Source organism: Astyanax mexicanus, chromosome 6, assembly GCF_023375975.1.
Source record: "Astyanax mexicanus isolate ESR-SI-001 chromosome 6, AstMex3_surface, whole genome shotgun sequence".
Taxonomy (NCBI): Eukaryota; Metazoa; Chordata; class Actinopteri; order Characiformes; family Acestrorhamphidae; genus Astyanax; species Astyanax mexicanus.
Window position 1 is genome coordinate 3,356,572 of NC_064413.1, and position 22,350 is coordinate 3,378,921.

At 37.7% G+C, this 22,350-nt stretch overlaps 1 protein-coding gene across 3 annotated transcripts in view; it reads right to left on the minus strand.

Moving 5' to 3' along the window:
• bcam (basal cell adhesion molecule (Lutheran blood group)) overlaps positions 1-22,350 on the minus strand; it is a 91,389-nt gene that overhangs the window by 26,059 nt on the left and 42,980 nt on the right. For all 3 annotated transcript variants that reach the window (XM_022674239.2, XM_022674240.2, XM_049480850.1), the window contains exons 2-3: positions 5,356-5,483; positions 2,168-2,378 (exon numbers count right to left, since the gene is read on the minus strand). In XM_022674239.2, coding sequence (XP_022529960.2) covers positions 2,168-2,378; positions 5,356-5,483 — 339 coding nt within the window. The remainder of the gene's footprint in view (positions 1-2,167; positions 2,379-5,355; positions 5,484-22,350) is intronic.

Consider the following 22,350-nt stretch of genomic DNA (forward strand, 5'->3'; position numbering starts at 1 on the left):
TCTCCCATGGAGACCATTTTCACCCAGTCTTTTTATTATTATTGAATCATTAACAATAAACACCTTAACTGAGGCGAGTGAGACCCTACAGTTCTTTAAATGTTGTTCTGGTTCTTTTGGGACCTCCTGGATGAGTTGTCCATGCCCTTTTGGAGTAATTTTGGTCGGCCGGTCACTCCTGGGAAGGTTCACCAGTGTTCCATGTTTTCTCCATTAGTGAATAACAACTCTCACTGTGATTTGCTGGAGTCCCAAAGCTCTAGAAATAATTTTATAACATTTTCCAGACTAATAGATGATCAATGACTTTGTTTTCTCATCTGTTTGTTAATTTGTTGCTTTTTGAGATCTTTTATCTGCTTCGTTCAGTCAAGACAGGTTCAATTTAAGTGATTAACCAGCAATCAGGCCTGGTTGTGGCTGGTGAAATTGAACCTTTCGTAAAGTGCAATAAATCATAGTTAATTTATTGTGGCGAGATTGGTTTGGATAGATTTTTTAAGCTTAATAACTTAAATCATCATTTAAAAAGTGCTTTTTATATTTTCTCAGGTCACATTTGCCTGATATTAAAGTTTGGTGGACAATCTGAAAAAATGTAAATATGATAAAAATGCAAAAATACTGTTTATTTATTATATATTTTCCTTATTTCCTTGTGCTTCAAATATTTTTTTGAGCAATGCCATAAAGAATGCTGATGGACTGGCAACCTGTTCGTTCAGGGGGCATTCCTGCCTACATACCCTTTGGGTAATTATTAAGAAGTGTTAAGAACCATTTAAAGCTCTAAAAATAACTTTATCTTCACTAATTAAAGGGTCCTTCACACTCACACATCTCTATTACCACCATGGGTCTCCAACCAAAAGTGGTTCCAAAAATGCCATTCCTCAAAGAACCCTTCGCACTTTGGCAACACCTTTATTTTTAAAAGTAAATGAAAAAGGATGGGCCTGGTCCAGTAATGGTCATTACCAGTGACCAGCACACACACTCACATTCACACACTCACACACTCACCCCCCCAGCAAATGTCTTAGGGTCAGCAAATTGACATCCATCAAACACGACAGGTGGAATCGCCCGACTAATCAATTGTGTCAAATGCAATCTTCACGGTCATAACTGACTCCTGAGCCACTCATTAGGAACATTACTTTAGGCTAATAAACGGAATTAAAGAGACTGCCTCCATATGCCTCGTGTAAAATTCACTTTAGGCAACTCGACAAAACCAGACCCCAGAGACTCTGCAGAAGCTAAAGACCAGAAAACCCAATAATGACCAAAACACCTTCACGTTAACCCCTTCATAATACTGGGGTTATTTCAGAAAAGTAAGTAAGCTATACAGCTATACAGGGTTCATACACTTTTTAACCAATACATTTCCATTATTTTTATTCCTTTATTTTTTATGCCTTCAAAGCTAATTTTGGGGGGCGCCAAGTGGTCCAGTGGTCTAAAGCCCTGCCACTATAATCAGGAGGTCGCAGGTTCGAACCCCCACTTACGCAGCTTTGCCATCATCTGCCTTGCTTCCTCCGGGTGGGTAGATGGCGCTCTCTAGCTGCAGTACAAGGCTGCGTCTGTGAGCTGATGTATCAGAACCGAGTCGCTGCACTTTTCTTCGAGCGTTAGTGATGTGATACTACTCGCTAGTTCAAAAAGAAACGGTGGCTGGCTTCACAGGTATCGAAGGAGGCGTGTGCTAGTCTTCCCCCTCCTGGTTTGTTTGGGCATCACTTGTGATAGGGGGTGTCCTAATGAGTGAGTTGGGTAATTGGCTGAGCAAAATTGGGGAGAATATGAAGAAAAAAAAAAAAAAATTCATTGCCATATGATTTTTAAAACATCAGGGCAGACATGGACAATAAAAACAAATGACTAACTAAGACTATACTCGAAATTCTGATACATCAGCGCACAGACGCAGCCTTGAGCTGATCCACATCACCCTAGAAGTGATGAGGGAAAAGAGCGACACCTACTTTACCCACCCAGAGAGAGCAAGACCAATTGTGCAATTATGCTCTCTCAGGGCTCCGGCAGCTGATGGCAAGCTGCATGAGTGAGATTCAAACCAGCAATCTCCAGATGATAGTAGCAGCGGTTTAGACTGCTGGACAAATCTGGGCCTATCAGACAAGTAAACAGGACTTACAGAAAACTTTGAGCTTGGTCTCCTCCTCCTTGACGCCCACAGGGCCGCTGGCCTGGCAGTAGAAGCTCCTCTGGTCCTCCACGTTGGTCTGAGAGATCACCAGGGTCATGTCAGATTCTATAATGACACGCCCTGCTAACGGCGTGTCTTTATCCACGCCGGAGTCTGTGGAGGATCTGAAAGCTACGCGCTTCCTCGAACCTTGATTTTCCTAGAGAGAAAGAAAGAGAGAAAGGTCTCAAAGCTACAGTCTGGATTCAAAAGATGGAGTAGGTCATTTAGTAGAAATTACATGCCTTGCCCTGAAAGAGCACCTGTCTCTGTAAAAGGCACTCAGCTCTAACACTTGCATGAAGCAAATCACCGGAATATTGATTTCACCTGCAACCACCTGTATTTATACCCCTTCAGCACATACACTCTTCGCTGAGTATTGTTTGGTTTATTCTGCTTTACAACACATTTTTATTTTCCTTGCTCTTTGTTTGCCTTTGTTTAAGACCTTTTTTCTTGTGTACCTCGACTTGTCTGCTCTGCATTACTGTTTTCTTGTGTTTGAACCCTGGATTGTTACGCGTTTCTTTACCAGCATTGACCTTGCACATTCTGACTACTCTTAGGAGTACTGCCTGCTCATGACAAGAAACCACTAAGTGTAAGGGAGTAAAATAGAAAAACTAAGGTATTTTATGTGCTTTCTAAGGCATTTTAGGTTTTTGCTAGTAGCTATGCAACAGCTAATCAATTAAATTGATTAAAATCAATTATTAAAATGTATTGCAGCTACTTTAATACTCAATTAATTGGATTTACACTATTATACACATGTAATTGTACAGCTGTTACTCCCTTATGTGGGGCAGTAAGCCAACCAAAGCCATGGCTGTAGTGAGTCAATTAATTTATTTTTGGGTAGATTGTGTGTTCCTTATATAATTACAAAATTAGTGCAAAGACTAGTGCATATTTATTAAATAAAATGCTAAAAAATACTAAAATTAAATTAGGATTTTTCTTGTTTTTATATAATCAGACAAAAACAGATTACATGTTACGTCAACAGATGTTCACAATATGTCCCAGGTTGCTGCTAGCATGGTGCCTAGTGGTTGCTGTGTTTCCCCATGTGGTTGCTTGGGTGCTACTGGTGTATTTGGGGAAAAAAAAAATTATGGACAATTGGCTTGGCTAAAATTGGGAGAAAAACGGGAGAAAATTAGAAATAAATTTATAGTAATAGTAAAAAAAAAAACTATTATCATGCAACTTACTCTTATTACTAACTTTTAATCATTACTGTAATTATATAATTATGTTTAAGTAAAACAGCAAATCTCTAAAGGGTTGATTTAAAAAAAAACATGATTCCATTTGGACTTGAAAAGCTGACTGAAAAAAGAAGAAGGGCGTGCAAAGAGCCACAAAGATAAAAGGGGTATCAATTTAAAAGTAGGAAATTGTTGGAAAAGTCAAATAAACATGTCCAGCACGTACACAGTGCTGCTCCCAGCGTTCCCAGGGTTTTATATGCATCACATAATATTTCTTTTAATACTGCATCTTAACCAGATGCGTTGCATAGCCATCAACAAGCTTCTGGATCAATGCTGATTTAATATTTGATTAATCATTATTTCTCTTGACAGAATTGTTTGATTTTAATATAATCTGTAGATTTTAAGCACAGTCCACATTAGAGTTGGGCATTATAGGGCTGTATCGACTCAGATAAAAAACAAATTTTCTAAATTTATAAGGAACTCACAACCTACAATTATTAAAAATCTACAGGAAATTTACATGAAGAATTAATGTGACAGTTAGTAATTAATTTAGTTTTGACCGATACGAAATAATGTAACGTAAATGTGTACTTAATGTAAAAATACATCAGAGGGAAATAAGTCCTTAATTTTTTAAAGCATTTTAAGGTGGAATGGAAAACTAGCTAAATGTGCGAGTCACACTTGACCTTGTTTAACTGCTCTAGCAGGCTCTAGGAACATTAAACGACAGAACAAATAGAACTTGTCGCTAATGTTAGCGTCACTAAAACCACAGCTAGTTTTGGAACAGCTGGTCGAGCTGACAAATTTAAGGTGGAATTTAAGGTGGAAGTGAAAAAAAAATGCTAAAGCTAACTTGCTTAAGATGCTTGCTAAACATGAGTAAGACATACATTTACTAAGGACAAGGAACTTGATCTTGTTTAACTACTCTAGCAGGCTCTAGGAACATTAAACGAAGGAACAAATATAGTTGTTGCTAACGTTAGCTTGACTAAAACTACAGCTTGTTTTGGAACAGCTGGTCAAGCTGCTGCATTTAAGGTGGAATTTAAGGTGGAAGTGAAAACTTATAATCCTAATGCTAACTTGTTTAAGATGCTCAAAAAACATGAGTAAGATATGAATTTACTAAGAATGAGACGCTTGATCTTGTTTAACTACTCTAGCAGCCTCTAGGAACATTAAACGAAGAAACAAATATAAGTTGTTGCTAACGTTAGCTTGACTAAAACTACAGCTTGTTTTGGAACAGCTGGTCAAGCTGCCGCATTTAAGGTTGAATTTAAGGTGGAAGTGAAAACATAATGCTAAAGCTAACTTGCTTAAGATGCTTACTAAACATGAGTAAGATTTTATAAATTTACTAAGAATTAGGTACTTGATCTTGTTTAACTACTCTAGCAGCCTCTAGGAACATTAAATGACAGAACAAATAGAACTAATCGCTAATGTTGGCTTGACTTAAACTACGGCTGGTTTTGGAACAGTTGGCCGAGCTGCTGCATTTAAGGTGGAATTTAAGGTGGAAGTGAAAACTTATAATCCTACTGCTAACTTGTTTAAGATGCTTACTAAACATAAGTTATATATACATTTACCAAGAATAGGACACCTAAACTTGTTTAACTACTCTAGCAGGCTCTAGGAACATTTAGGTGGAATTTAAGGTGGAAGTGAAAACATAATGGTAAAGCTAACTTGCTTAAGATGCTTACTAAACATGAGTAAGATTTTATAAATTTACTAAGAATTAGGAACTCGATCTTGTTTAACTACTCTAGCAGCCTCTAAAAACACTGAGTGAGATGTTAAAAATGCCTTTAATTGACCGAGAACTATTTTTTAACACAAAATATCACACAATACACCAACAGAGCCAACAGAGTCAGATGTACTCACGATGAACCATTTCACTACGGTGGGGGCAGAACTGTCGGTGGTGGTGTAGGAGCAGGGCAGCCGGGCGGTCTCTCCTTTAATCACGTCCACTGAAGGAGTCACCTTCACTGTGATTCCAGCCAGACACACTGCAGACAGACAGACAGAGAGACAGACAGGGATTATAGGATATGTGTATGATGGTAACAATATTTATACAGTAATATTTGTGTTTTTTTAGTGTAATCTCTATCAGCTGCCTCTTAATCAGGCAATCAGATCCCAAATACATCTTTAACACACCGCTGAACACACACACACACCCAGACCTGCTGATCCAACACTCTACAGAGAGAAACACAGTAGAGAAAGAGTACAGGAGAGTACAGAGAAAGGTAGAGACAGTAGAATGAGAGAGAGAGAGAATACATTGAGACAATGGTTAAAAGAGATAAAGACAGTAGTGAGAACAGAGACAGATAAGTCGAGAGACAAAGAGAAAGTACAGATAGGTAGAGACAAAACAGAGGGTACAGAAAGAGAGAGAAAGAGAGAGATACTAGAAAGTGAAAAGAAAGGTACAGACAGATCACATAATGAAAAGAAAGAAACAAATGAGGAATGAAAAAAGAAAGGGAGAGACAGCTGAGAAAGAGCGAAAAATAGTTAGACAGTAACAAAGAAAGAAAGAAAAAAAGAAAGAAAGAAAGAAAAGGAATGGAAGACAGAAAGGAAGAGACAGCTGACAAATTGCAAAAAAATAGGTGGAGAGTAATAAAGAAAGAAAGAAAATAGAAAGATAGAAAGAAAAGGAGAGACAGCAGAAAAATAGCAAAAACTAGGTAGAAAGAAAGAAGAAAGAAGAAAGAAACAGCAGAAAAATATAAAAAATAGGTAGAACAAAAGAAACAAATGAAGAAAGAAAGAAAGAAAAACGTAAGGAATGGAAGAAAGAAAGGGAGAGACAGCTGAGAAATAGCAAAAATAGGTAGAGAGTAATAAGAAAAGAAAGAAAGAAAGAAAGAAAGAACAGGGAAGAAAGAAAAGGAGAGACAGCAGAAAAATAGCAAAAAAAGGTAGAAAAAGAAGAAAGAAAGAAACAGCAGTAAAATATCCAAAAAATAGGTAGAACGAAATAAAGAAAGAAAGAAAGGAAGAAAGAAAGAAAAACATAAGAAATGGAAGAAAGAAAGGGAGAGACAGCTGAGAAATAGCAAAAAAATGTAGAGAGTAATAAGAAAAGAAAGAAAGAAAGAAAGAAAGAAAGAAAGGAAAAATAGAAAAAAATAAGTGGAAAAAAAAGAAGAAAGAGGAAAGAAACAGCAGAAAAATATCCCAAAAAATATGAAGAAAGAAAGAAAAAAAGAAAAAAAGAAAGAAAGAAAAACATAAGGAATGGAAGAAAGAAAGGGAGAGAAAGCTGAGAAACAACAAAAAATAGGTAGACAATAATAAAGAAATAAAGAAAAAAATAAATAAAGAAAGAAAGAAAGAAAGAAAACAGGGAAGAAAGAAAAGGAGAGACAGCAGAAAAATAGCAAAAAAGGAGTGGAAAAAAAGAAGAAAGAGGAAAGAAAGAGCAGAAAAATATCCAAAAAATATGTAGAAAGAAAGAAAAAAAATAAAAAAAGAAAGAAAGAAAAACAAGGAATGGAAGAAAAAAAGGGAGACACAGATGAGAAATAGCAAAAAATAGGTAGACAATAATTAAAAAAGAAAGAAAAAAAAGAAAGAAAGAAAGAATAGAAGAGAGTTAGGTATAGATGTAGAAAAGCTGAGAAAGAGCTATTAGAAAGGGGTAGACAGTAGAAATTAAGCACAAATGGGCAGATTGAGACAGTAGAGAGGGACAGATAGATACAAAAGATAATGTAAAGAAAGAAAGAAAGAAAAAAGAGAGGTAGAGATACACAGATAAAGACTGCTGAGAAATACTAAATTAGGCAGACATCGAAAAGTCGTCAAAAAAGGTAAAGAGAGAGAGTAAAGAATCCTGTATAAAAGTCTATATATAAAACTCTATAATGAACTGTGATGGTGGTGATTGGTCACTCTGAAGCTTATTGGTTATTCTGTACTTAATCACTGATGATCTGATTTTTTTTATTATTAAATAAATTAAACGAAGTGAAATGATGAAGATTCAGAGACTCAGTGGATCAGCTTCTCTCTACTGTAACCACTCTGACCACACGCCCACCTCTCAGCCCTGACAGATGATACACACTCACACACACTACAGCTATTGTGCGTCCACTGTGTGCAAACACTGAGAGCAGCTGTGTGAACAGAGCCAGGTGCAGAGAGAGAGAGAGACACAGAGAGAGAGAGAGAGAGAGAGAGAGAGAGAGAGAGAGAGACTGTTCTGTGGATAACCTTGTGATAGGATTTGATATGGAGGCCATGGTGGAGTCTACACACTGTAAAAGGCTTTTGGTCACAATCTGTGTGTGTGTATGTGTGTGTTTGTGTGTGTGTGTGTGTGTGTGTGTGTTAATAGGTGTCCACTACTATGTGTGCCATATCTTCTCCTCTAAGTGTGTTGAGCATTTATTAATTTGGTGGAACAACCCTGGTTTTAATCGGAATTTCCATGCATTTTGGTATGTTCTCATGTTCTCCTCCACCAGTCTTACACACTGCTTTTGGATAACTTTATGCTGCTTTACTCCTGGTGCAAAAATTCAAGCAGTTCAGTTTGGTGGTTTGATGGCTTGTGATCATCCATCTTCCTCTTGATTATATTCCAGAGGTTTTTCAATTTGGTAAAATCAAAGAAACTCATCATTTTTAAGTGGTTTCTTTATTTTTTTTCCAGAGCTGTATTCATGCATTTCCCAGTACATTAACACACACACACACACACACACACACATACTAGAGTTTAGATTCTCTGCTTGAGCTCGACCCAATGCCCATCCTGAAAAAAAAAAAGTGGTGGGGTTGTTTAGGTCAGGAATTGGGTCAGGCTCAAGAAAACACCCTGTAATTAAGCGTCTTTTTTTTTTTAATCGCATTTTTATTTTATATAAAGCTACGGCATGACAATCGCAATACAGCAAAGCAACAAATCAAACTGTGTTTTAAAATTTGCAACAAAAAAAAAAAAGTTGCACAGGTTTGAATGTAATAATCACACAGCTCTGGGGCTCACTCACACTCACATTTTCCGCATTACACACCTAATACACTCTTAATAAGCCTTTTTCTTAAATAACAGGTCTATGCTTCTTCAGTGTTGCAATGTTAATTTGCTTCTTCTTGTTTTAAAAAGCTCAGTTTTAACGCTCTACTTACTAAAAAAGTGTTTAAATCGGGCACAGACTCGGGCTGGGTTTTTTTTAAGCTCTAACACATACACACACACACACACTCACACACACACCTATGAAAGCATACACACAGCCTTCACACTGACAGAATCTCATACATCCTTCCCATAGAGAGCCTGAAACAAAACAAAGCCTTATGAAAGACTTGCGCCATCAATTCCCACAGAGCTATAAGGCACATCAACACACTCAGGTGTCTGTGTATGTGTGTGTGTGTGTGTGTGTGTGTGTATGTGTGTGTGTGTGTGTGTACAGTCTGTCAGAAAGGCAGAAAGGTGCTAAAAGCACTACAGTCCAGAACAGAGCTCAGCATCAACACACTGAACACACTGCGGCACAGAAACCCAGAACACTGCAGTATGCTACACACACACACACACACGCACGACTAAAGCACTCGATGAGATCGCTATGATCTGAGAGCATATATAATGCAGAACCAATCAGTCTAATGCAGCGGAGTCAGCCTGAATACAGAACATCATTAACCCTTACGATGCCTTTTAAGATATACTAGTGCATCTCAAAAACTTAATATATCATTAAAAAAGTTCCTTTATTTCAGTAATTCAGTTCAAAATGTGAAACTCATATATTATATAGATGTATTAAACACACAGAGTGATCTTTTTTGAGTGTTTATTTTACTTATTGTTAATGAAATCCCAAAAATCAAGTCCAGTTGATATTTTTGGCAGTACTGTGGGCAGTGTGCCAAGTGCTGCTGGAAAATGAAATCTGCATCTCTCACAGTGGACCAACACCAGCAGTCTAGACCTTCAGGTGTTTTATTTGAAGTACAGCGCTGAAGTACAGCGTTATAAGGGTGAGTTTTCAGTGAAGTTTTACTCAGGATTTCTCAGTCTAGCGCTAACGCTAATGCTAATGCTGCTGCACCCAGCCTTAGTGCTGGAGAAACTTCACTGAAAACTACTCCCCATTGAAAAAGAGAAGGTGAGTCCAAACTTTTGGCCTGTACTGTATCTTATGCTGGTCAAAAGCCAGATAACAAGCTAATCTACCAGCATGGTATGGTAGAGTATGCTTTTTCTGGAAGACCAGCTGGTCCTGAGCTGGATATTTTAGCAGGGAGTGTTTCCCAACATATAAATCCGACATACTCTTTGGATGGCATCACCCGGCTGGTTGGGTTTTGACCTAATGAACGTTTCATTTCCAAACAAAGACTACGGTTGGCACGTCAATATTCCACAAAGCAGGGCGGCGGTAAAAAAGCCTTTTCTTTTCATGACGGAAGATCGAAGCGGAGCTGAGCTATTGATTCTGGCCACACCGCCTCTTTAATGAAATAATAATGACTCGTACCTGACAGGCACAGTTCGCTTAAACATAATTTGAAACGACGAGTGTGTGTGTCAGTGTGTGTAAGAGAGAGAGTGTGACATTCTACTAGGGTCACACAGCTGGACCTCCACACCTCAGTATGAAGTCAGAGATCAAACCAGTGTTGACATTCTCTGAGGATGACTCTGATGGTATTCTCTCTCTCTCTCCTGTCTGTGGTTCTGTTGAATATATTTCAGTTGTTATATATGTTTTCTCCAGCGATAACAGAAGCAAAGTGTAGTTTGGAATGAATAATTTCGCTCTCATTTTTCACCAATAGGGATGCACTAATATGTAAACTGGTTTCAGTGAAAGTAAAAGTATTCAGCCTCCTTTTCTCTGAGTGCAACCAATTGGGATTCCCATGGTGACTCTGGACGAAATGCAGAGATCCACAGCTCAGGTGGGGGAATCTGTCCACAGGACATTGCAATGTGGTCTTTATGGAAGAGTGGCAAGAATAAAACCACAAAAAAAATCACGTGTGCTATTGGCCAGAAGCCATGTTGGGGACACAGCTAAAATGTGGAACAAGGGTCTTTGGTCAGATGAGAGCAAAATTGAACTTTTTCGCCTAACTTCCAAAAAACGTTATGTGTGGTGGAGAATTAACACTGCACATAACCGTGAAACACGGTGGTGGAAGCATCATGCTCTGGGGCTGCTTTTCTTCAGCAGGGACATGGAAGTTGGTCAGAGTTGGTTCTAAATAAAACTATTAATACATACTGTACAATAAATAGGTACAGTTTTAGAATATTCCTAAATCTAGAATAAATAGTAGTAAATAATAAGTAAATCCTGTATTATACAGCATTGCATTGAGAAATATAATATAATATACTACAGTGGTTGGACTATGAAACTGATACACCTGTCTCATTTTAGTGTGGGAGATTTCATGGCTAAATTGGAGCAGCCTGGTGTTCAATCTTTAATCATTAATCGCACATTGCACCAGTAAGAGCAGAGTGTGAAGGTTGGTTCAATTAGCAGAGTAAGAGCAACGTTTTGCTCAAAATACTGCAACATTATGGGAGACATACCAGAGTTCAAAAGAGGACAAATTGTTGGTACACGTCTTGCTGGCGCATCTGTGACCAAGACAGCAAGTCTTTGTGATGCAACAAGAGCCACGGTATCCAGGGTAATGTCAGCGAGATACCACCAAGAAGGACCAACCACATCCAACGGGATTAACTGTGGATGCTGTAAGAGGAAGCTGTCTGAAAGGGATGTTCGGGTGCTAACCCGGATTGTATCCAAAAAAACATGTGCACCTCAACTCTTCTGTTTCCACCAGAACTGTCCGTCACCACAATAAATTATTGTGCTCTAAAACCAGGTGTTTATTGTTTTATCGTCCAACCCCTGTATATCATAATACAGAATCAGTAATGAATTGTGGGATTGCTCACTGGTGTGACCTGTGGTGACCTGTGGATTTTCTCCACTCCATTCAGCTCTATAGTCTCTATAGTACACACATCAAAGCATCAAAGTGAAGAGTGACTGCCTTATGCTGCTGATTAATATTAAATGTGAGTGTGTGTGTGTTTGTGTGTGTGTGTGTGTGTCCATTTGTCCAAGGGTCCTTGCACTCTCAGTGTGAGTGTCTATCAGTGTCTGTCGTTGTCGGTCAGGACGTCTCATCCCCATCTGTCTCCTCCTCTCTTCCTCTTTTACGATCTTCCTTTCTTCCCCCAAATCCGATTATCCACCTCCCCGTCAGTTAACGGGCCCCTCCAAAAACACACACACACACACACACACACACACACACACACACTTTCCCGGCCCCGCCCAGCCTCCGTTGGGGGTCACATTGAAAGAGGGGGGCACTAATTACCCCCTAATTGCCCCTCTCTGTCTGTCCAGCTGCTCCCCGGGGTAGAAGCAGGACAACAGGAGCCCCTCTGATCTCAGAAGGATGCTTTTTGGGGAGAGACGACATTAAAAAAGCCAGAGACGGGCGTGAACGCAACACATGGACGTGGTCTGTTTTGGCAATGGCTGCAATTAGTCTCAAGTACAGTCGTCCCTAATGGACAGATGCTCTTAGGAATAAAGAGCTTCTGCTTTACAAAGCAGGGAGGGCTTCTGATATGATATATCTGATATTTTATATGTATTTATAGTTTCTGAATCAGTATCAGTTTCTACCAGTAATCAGTAACATTTCTACCAAATTCCATATTTTAAAGAGCATTTATTTGCAGAAAATAAGAAATAAGAAATAAGAAACTCCTAAAATAACCAAAAAAGGAAAAGATGCAGAGCTTTCAGACCTCAAATAATGCAAAGAAAAAACAAATTCATATTCATAAAGTTTTAACAGCTCAGAAATCAATATTTGCTGGAGCTAAAACACACAAAATTGGCTTTTCATAACATAATCCAGATAGGGCTGTGTGATATATCGATATATTTAAGCATCGTCATGGTGATGCATGCGATCCATGCGCAATAGTCACATCGCAGGACGTGTGATGTCACTTAAGGCAATTAAATCAATCAAACACGTCATGTTGGAATGTTTTGATTCTTTAGATTCTTTGACACAAGAAGCAAGAAGTAGATACACAGCGCTGTCTCTGTGTCTGTGTGAGTGACAGGCTGCTGCTGCCTCAGAAGCACAAAGGGAAGGGGGAACCGTGCGCATGTTGTGTTTGTAAATGCTGTAAACGTGTTAAAAGCTGTGCACCTCAGTCCAGCACAGTTTTGCAGTTGTGCAGATATTTCCAGTTACAGCTGAATTCACACTTTTAATCCCAGAAAAACAAACGCTCTTATTTACCTTTAAAAAGCCATTTAAACGCTGATTAAAGTGCTGATTACTGTTGTTTTGTTGTTTTGCTGTTTTCCTCTGGGTTTGAGTTGAGCTCGGCGCTGACTCAGCTTTTGATCTGTCCGGACGCAAGACAGCGCACAGGTGTGGGCATTGTTTTTTAATATTGCGATATATATTTTATAATGTAAAATTGTTCCAATATTGTGCAGCCTAATTCCTTTGTCCCACATTTGTGACAATGTGGCTCGCAGAATGTATATAGATAGATGTATTTTTTTTATATACTATTCACTGCTAGTATATCATATAATATAGTCAATTATATATAATAATAATGATATGATTGTAATATATAATATCCAGGCAGACTGAAGTTCAGAATCCAGCCCCAGGTGCACGATGAAGTGTGCTGACTCTGTATTCACACACCACACACACACACACACACACACACAGCAGGAGAGCAGGCCCTCATTAAGAGAAGAAGCAGCTGCCTCTCCTCATCAACTCTCAACGTCTCTCTTTATTCCTTTTCATTCGGAGTTTTTTCCCTCCTTCTTTCATTTCTGTCCCGCATCCTTCGCCTCTGAAACAAAATAAGCCCCCCATTACACTCGGAGACCCCCGTCACTCTTCTCTCTCTTCTCCCTCTCTCTGTCTATATTTTTTCTCGATTTAAAACACAGCACGTGCTCCTGAGCCCCCCACCCAGTATTAAATATATAACAACATCACTCACTCAGACTGGGAGGCCTGATGCAGCTGGGAGATGAATGGTTGAACGGTATGATTAGTACCACTATAGTTGGTATATATATATATATATTGGTATTTATATATGTATGTCTCAAACAAGGCTGAACTGCTTGAATTGTTTCGCCAGGAGTAAAGCAGCATAAAGTTATCCAAAAGCAGTGTGTAAGACTGGTGGAGGAGAACATGATGCAAAGATACATGAAAACTGTGACTAAAAACCAGGGTTATTCCACCAAATATTGATTTCCCTAACTCTTAATACTTTATGAATATGAACATTTTTCATTTTTTCTGAAAGCTCTGTATCTTTTTTTGCTATTTCAGCCATTTCTCATTTTCTGCAAATAAATGCTCTAAATGCTCTCATTTTACTCATACATATAACACTAAGTAGCAAAATCAGAGAAACTGATTCAGAAACTGAACTGTATAATATAAAAGTGGGGAAATTTTGGCTCCACTTTTGGCTTTTTGGCTTTGGGTCATTGTCCTGCTGCAGAACCCAAGTATGCCTGAGCTTTGGGTAACAAACTGATGGAGGCAAAGCAGCCCCAGACCATCACCACACTACCACCACCATGTTTAACTTTCAGTATGATGTTCTTTTTTTCTGAAATTATGTGTTTTTTGAATTCCAAATATGGTAAATCACAGTTAATTTAAGATCTATTCAATATCACACATTCATCACAATCACAATTTCAAGGAGCCATTTCCACACTCAGTATTGCCAGGTATAGACCACAGCATGCAAACATCGTGAAAGGTCTAGTTATAAAAATAGCAATTAAAATTAACGTCATGTTTCTCTGGATTCCTGGAATCAAAATATACGTATTCATAATATAAACACTACTAATGTGTATTTGATTGCATTGATATCAGACAGGAAATCCTGGCGTTCCAGGCCTATTATTCGTACTAGGTGGCACGTAAAGGTGCCCGTCCTCGGTGTGACCTGGCGAGAGATATGAGGGCACAGTCACGGTATGCGACTCTGAACAGGATTAACCCGCGTCTCTGCTTTTATGCTTTTGATGCTGATAAAATATATACTAGTATACTAGTATAGCTTAAAAATGATGAGTTTCTTTGATTTTACCAAATTAAAAACCTCTGGAATATAATCAAGAGGAAGATGGATGATCACAAGCCATCAAGGAGTAAATAAAGGCTTAAAGTTATCCAAAAGCAGTGTGTAAGACTGGTGGAGGAGATCATGATGCCAAAATGCATGATGAAAACTGTGATTAAAAACCAGGGTTATTCAACTAAATGTTGATTTCTGAACTCTTAAACCTTTATGAATATGAACTTGTTTTCTTTTTGTTATTTCAGCCATTTCTAATTTTCTGCAAATAAATGCTTTAAATTACGATATTTTTATGGTATTGTGAGAAATGTTGTCTGTAGTTTATAGAATAAAAAACAACAATGTTAATTTTACTCAAACATAAACCTATAAATAGCCAAATCTGAGAACCTGATTTAGAAACTGAAGTGGTCTTTTTTGCCAGCGCAACAAAGCGACTAAACCATCAAAACCAATATCAGCAACAACAGACCCCCAAAAGATACAGTATATCAGCTACGACAAAAGGAACCTCCAAAACAGCCGCAGCCCACTGACATTTATAAAAGGTGACAGCCACACTGTGAACACACACACACACACACACACACACACACTCACACACACACACTCTGAGTAAACACTGTCCTAATGATAAAGTGGATTTCCATAATTACTTTCCACTGGTGCACTTCACAGTCTGAGCAAGTGACATGCAAAACCAGAGTCTGGTATCGCTGCTAAAAAACACTTCCTAAACCCACTCCCACAAAAACAACACAGCAGTATCTGACTAGTGAATTTACATATTACTGTGTGAATACTGGAGCTGCGGCCTAATCGCCTGTAGTGTTCTTTATAAACGTATATCTCATATACAGCTCTGAATAAAAATAAGAGATCACTTCAGTTTCTGAATCAGTTTCTCTGATTTTGCTATTTAAAGGTTTATATTTGAGTAAAATGAACATTGCTGTTTTATTCTATAAACTACAGACAACATTTCTCCCAAATTCCAAATTAAAATATTGACATTTAGAGCATTTATTTACAGAAAATGAGAAATAGTTGAAATAACAAAAACTTAAGTTTTAAGAGTTCAGAAATCAATATTTGGTGGAATAACCCTGGTTGGTTTTTAATCACAGTTTTAATTTCATGCATCTTGGCATCTTTTTCTCCTCCTCCAGTCTTACACACTGCTTTTGGATAACTTTATGCTGCTTTACTCCTGGTGCAAAAATTCAAGCAGTTCAGTTTGTTGGTTTGATGGTTTGTGATCATCCATCTTCCTCTTGATTATATTCCAGAGGATTTCAGTTTGGTGAAATCGAAGAAACTCATCATTTTTAGGCAGTCTCTTATTTTTTTTCCAGAGCTGTACATTCTGTTAAGTAACTGTACCTATTTTTTGCCAAACTTAAGCCTTTAAAATCTTGGTACCACTTTAAAATAAGGCTACCTTTATAAAGGGTTTATAAATGGTTTACAATTAGTTTATTAATGGTTAATAATTAGGTTGTAAATGTCTTACAAATCATTAATAATCAGTTATAACACATACGTACAGTAGAAATGGCAACGATTACCTGTTGTTTGCCAAATAGTGAACCCACAGCCTTCTATAATGTTGCCCTTTCTACATTATAACTGTGTTATAACTGATTATTAATGCGTTTTGAAGGCATTTACAATCTAATTAGTAACCATTAATAAACTAGTTGTAAACCATTTATAAACCCTTTATAAAGGTAGCCTTATTTTAAAGTGGTACCAAATTCTTAACCACGGTCAAATAATTAAATAATTACTAGAAAAGTTTTTTTTTTTTTTTTTGAAAATCGTAGAACTGATTTGACCTTCTAAACAATAAATTAACATAAACAAATAAAATAACACTTATGTTATATAGGAGTTATATGTATATTTTTATATTTCATAGTGAGAATGTATTGTTCACAGTTTACAATAGCTGTAAATTTGTATTTGTATTTTATATTCTGGTGCATGCAGTTAATGAATACTCCAACAGGGGGCAGAAAACATGTATCTAATTTTATTTTATTCTATGTAAAATAAATGCATTATTACTTATATATTATTTCATCTTATATTCTTGTTATTGCTTATATTGCATATTTTTATGTTATTTTATTGCATATTTGTAGGAAAAATTCTGTTTTTTTTCTATCATAATGACAAAAGAATTACAAAAGAAAAAAAAAAAAGGTTAAAACTAAAATTTATTTGTCTGAATAAGTAGAAAGAGTAAATATTTAATATTGGAGAACAATGTTTAATTTGAAAAGCCTTATAAAAATACTTATTTATGCGTATTTATTATTACAATTATAGGCTAACAGTACCAAATAAATAATAGTATGAATAGTATGAACTGTGTATGACTGCTGATAAAGCATTGTAAAATCTGTATGTAAGCTATTTTTGTCTTTTGTGTATCATGGAAGGCATTATCACCCTCAGTGGACAGCACAGTGGACAGCACAGTAGACAGCACAGTCTGGACAGAATAGTCCATGTAAAAAAAAAAAAGAAAAATCACATCCACAGAAGGACCCACACATTTCCCACAAACCAGCGCAGCATTCTTTAGCTTCCATAGGTCTTGGCATGTCAGTATATATGAGATATGAGAGGTATGTTGGCTGGTATGGAGGGATAACGGCGAGGAATTCAACCCCAGGAACTCTGACCCAACTGTTAAGCGTGGTGGTGGTAGCATCATCCCTTATGGGTGTTGTTCTCATAGTGTACAAAACAAATAGAATTATAAAGAGAGAGGACTACCAAAGAAAATTACATCATAACACCAAAAATTTTACTGGGAATGTGTGTGTGTGTAAATGTGTGTGAATGTGTGTAAGTGTGTGTAAGTGTGTGTGGGTGTGTGTGTGTGTGTGTTTAGTCTGCCTGGGGGGGTGTGTAGCGGGTCAGGGTGGGTCCATGTAGGGCCTGGCATCCGTCATCACCGCCGTGATGAGACAAGAACAGGTGCGAGAGCATGACCAACAGCTGCTGGCTCTCAAACACACGAACACACACACACACACACACACACACACACACACACACACACACACACACACACACTTGCAGAGTCATGGGGTAGGATATAATGATGTTTTAAGCCAGCGTTATACTACAAGATTTACACTACAAAAAAATCAGTGTCTCAGAAAATTTGAATATTATTGTGCCAAGTCCTGCTGGAAAATGAAATCAGCATCTCCATAAAAGTTGTCAGTAGCAGAGGGAAGCTGTAAGATATGAAGTGCTGTAAGATTTTTGTGGGAAAACAAAACTGCACTGACTTTAGACTTGATAATAAAACACAGTGGATCAACACCAGCAGATGACAGACATGACTCTCCATCAAACCATCACTGATCATCAGCAAATTTTACATTTCATTTAAAGTAAATCAAGGGATCAGAGTCTGGAGGAAGAGTGGAGAGACACACAGTCCAAACTGATCGAGGTCTAGTGTGAAGTTTCCACCAATCAGTGATGGTTTGGAGAACTTTTGTGGAGATGCAGATTTCATTTTCCAGAAGGACTTGGCACACTGCCCACACTGACAAAACCACCAATTGGTCTCTTTGGGTTTTCACTGGCTATAACCCATAATCATCAACTATAAAAGAAATAAACGCTTAAAATTAATCACTCTGTGTGTTTCATACAGTCATATGAAAAAGTTTGGGCACCCCTATTAATCTTAATCATTTTTAGTTCTAAATATTTGGGTGTTTGCAACAGCCATTTCAGTTTGATATATCTAATAACTGATGGACACAGTAATATTTCAGGATTGAAATGAGGTTTATTGTACTAACAGAAAATGTGCAATATGCATTAAACCAAAATTTGACCGGTGCAAAAGTATGGACACCCTTATTATTGTATTGATTTGAATACTCCTAACTACTTTTTACTGACTTACTGAAGCACAAAATTGGTTTGGTAACCTCACTGAGCTTTGAACTTCATAGCCAGGTGTATCCAATCATGAGAAAAGGTATTTAAGGTGGCCAATTGCAAATTGTTCTCCTATTTGAATCTCCTCTGAAGAGTGACATCATGGGTTCATCAAAAATAACTCTCAAATTATCTAAAAACAAAGATCAGCAACTCGGTTTTAATTGGTTTTACCAACCACTGCTATTCTCTGCAGTTATTTGGCTCGGTTTCTTATTTAAATTCTGCATTCCACCTTAACAAATGTATGAAGTTCAACTTATACAGCGCCTTTCTAGAAACCCAAGGACGCTTTACAATTGACACGTTTTAGACACAACCATTGTTATTATACTCAGTACTCATCCACACAATGGTAAGAAGCGGCAGCCAATAGCACACAGCGTACTCTCAACCGGAAACGACCACCGTCCACCTGGAGGACTACAGCATCCGGCACTACAGCATTTACCCAGGTGTGTGCCAATTAATATCTGGGCACATAGTCATACAAACATTTACACACACTTACATACATAGCACACACACCAGATCAATTTAGAGTCTCCAATTTACCTGATCTCCATGTTTTTGGACCTTAAATAATTCAGAAGGTACATTCCGGCACTAGTACATGTTTTAAAATGCAGCACCATTTAAGGTGGAATGGAAATTCATAAAAAAAGCCAACAAAAATCCAAAATGTGCTGTGCTGCTCACCTCCAACTCCCTCTCCGGAGTCTGTACAGACCACGCTGACTCCATCATCCAACACCCACCCTCATCTAAAGCTGTTTGACCTTTCTTTCATTGTGGGTCAGAGCCATTGTGGTTGCCAGTCTGCTTCTTCTCTGTATTGCGAGGCATTTCAGCACCAGGCTGAAGTTGTGTAGTGTAGTATCTCCAGTTTGCAAATCCTGAAATTTACTGTATATTATTTATTTTTTTCCATGATTAAACCTTTGATGTGGAGCAAAGACAGTAAGAACTAGAAGCGCCAAACTGGTAAAGAAGATACAACAGGAGCAAAACGACTCAACCACCAAAAATGACCATTCAATGACCTGAAGGTGGCGCTATAGTAAAGCAATATTGGTTTTAAGGCCATAACTTCCAAACCATATGGCCTATTCTCAAAATTCTTTGTCGTAGCCTTATTTCTTGATGTCAAGCCATGTTCTATTGGTGGACTAAAGGAAATTTTTAATATGAAAACTACTGTGTTCGATATAAGTCAAACAAGTGGCTAAATATTATTTCATCATCAATCATGAGAAACTAGACACGTATCTCAATCTATGCATGCCATGGTAATCTATAATGTGAAGGCCATATGAAGCATTACCAATTTTATGCAGTGCATTAGACTTCACAACTTCGCAATAATGTGTCTGTTGAACAAAATATATATATATTTAGAAATGTACCTTTTCTAAACTAGTCTTTGGAATTTTAACCACTCAAATCAAATAGTTAAATCTTAACTTGATTGGTCTTAATGCAATCTTAAGAGCCTGAATGTAAATAATTATTCTAAAAATTGTTGACTTTTTAACTATTTGTGGCCCCAACACCTTGATCAAACAGGTTAACGTATGGCAAAACCTTGTCAAAGTCTGTAAAAAATGATATACTAATGACAACTGCCAAGTTTGAGCCAAATCAGCCTCCAGGAAGCTCGTTAAATCCATGCAATTGTGTTTTTAGACTGTCAATTCCAGCTTGCGGCTATATTTATTAAGCTTGTGATTGACATTTTTCATTTGTCAAAAAATAAGAAAATAAATCAGCGCAAACTCTGTGTAAAATACAGGGTTTTTTTTTTAGAATCTGCGAAGTGGTGCATTGTACTGCAGTACACTGTATTTAATGCGTCATTGTCCAAAGAGACAGACACACAGACAGAGTGACAGAGTGACATGGAAAGAGATGAAGAGACGGATGGTAAAAAAAAAAACAAAGAAGTGAAAGAGGGTCATTCGTGACTGAACTCACACATCAAAAAGAGGAAGCAGAATGGAAAAAGAAAAAAAAAGGAGAGAAAGAGGCGTCTACTCTGGAGAAACGGCTGATTTCAGTCATTATTATATTTACTGGCACAGATTTGAACTCTACAGACCCTGTCTGACCCAACTTCCTTCCCCTCAGACACAAAAAACGTGTTGCAAAATTGCTATCGGTTATCTCAATATTGGCCATCCTTTAATCAGAACTGCTTTAGCATACAAATAGTTCGAGTAGATGTCTTGATTATATTCTATATAAACCTCTGCATTTAATAATAAAGAGTAAACTGCATTTTGGGAAAGATAACAGTAATAATGGTGTAGTTTGATTTACACCTGGCATTTTTTTTAGATATCTCATTAAAATCTACTGTATATAATATCCTATTATAATACCTACACGCTAAACTACAGTGCTTACTTAGTATAGCTGTAATGCTTTATTGTGTGCAATATTTAATTCACTATGTGTACTGGGATCTCTTTATCTATTTGTGCTGATCGACATCACCCAACTGTGCTCTCTCAGGGCTCCGCCAGCTGATGCTGCAAGCTGCATCACCGGGATTCGAACCTGAAGAGTTCTCCCGATCATAGTGGCAGCGTTTATCCCGCTAGACCACTTATTAGAAGAGAGAGAGAGAATAAACTTCAGCATTAATAAAAGGTTATCTACCTTCTAAACTTTGAACTTTAAGTGTTTCTTTGTTAAATTACTAAATAAAACTGTTAACGCGTCACCAGGCATAAATAATAACAAATTATAATCCTAATAATTACCCTATTAATAATTTATTACTCCATGAAGGACTATTTCAATTTGGCTATCGCTAATTGTATAGCATTTAGCAATATATATACACTGCTTGCGTAAACCCAGAACAGCTTCTATTGTAATTCAGAAGCAGTATGACTGCGATTAGTGCATTGCTAACATGAGGCGCTCGTGTCTCGTACTCAAGTGTCTTGTGTTTGCTCTGCGAATCAGAGAGCTCGATCTTCAAGCCTCTCTTGAAGCTGGATAAACAAACATCCTCTCCATGTCCTCCCTCTCTCTCTCTCTCTCTCTCTTTCTCTCTTCCTCTCACTGAAGTGAGGAAACCCGTTCCTGTAAAACGTCCTCCCTCCCTCTTTCGTCCTCTCTCTCAGGACAAACAGAGTGAAGTGGTCTACACGGCCGTCTCGCTCGCCGCCTTTTGTCCTGTGGACATTCCGCACGGCTGCGGTGGTCTCCCAGACGACGGGGGTCACAAGTCAAAGCCATTGAATCTGAGCGCTTCGGCTAACCGGTTAGCCAAAGCCGGAGCGAGAGAGGGATGGAGGGAGGAGAAGAAAGTAAAATTGAAGGAAGGAAGGAAAGAAACATGGAGGGAAATAGATGATAAGGAATGTGAATGTGGGCGCTAGCTTTGCGAGTGTTTGGCTTAGCATTAGCGGCACGGCGTAGCATAAAAAAATTCGAAAAAACTTGTGGAGTTCGCGTTCGCATTCTAATGCATAATTTTCTTAGTGTTTTATTCATATGAATGCTAAATTAATATGGGAAAAGCACATACACACATATATATATATATATATATATATATATATATATATATATATATATATATATATATATATATAAGAGCAAAGCAAGTGTCTTGATTATGTATGCGCAGATCCGATCAAATCAGCCCGCACTAACTTAATATACCAGACAGATTAAAGGTTATCGTGCACGCTCGGCTCGATCTA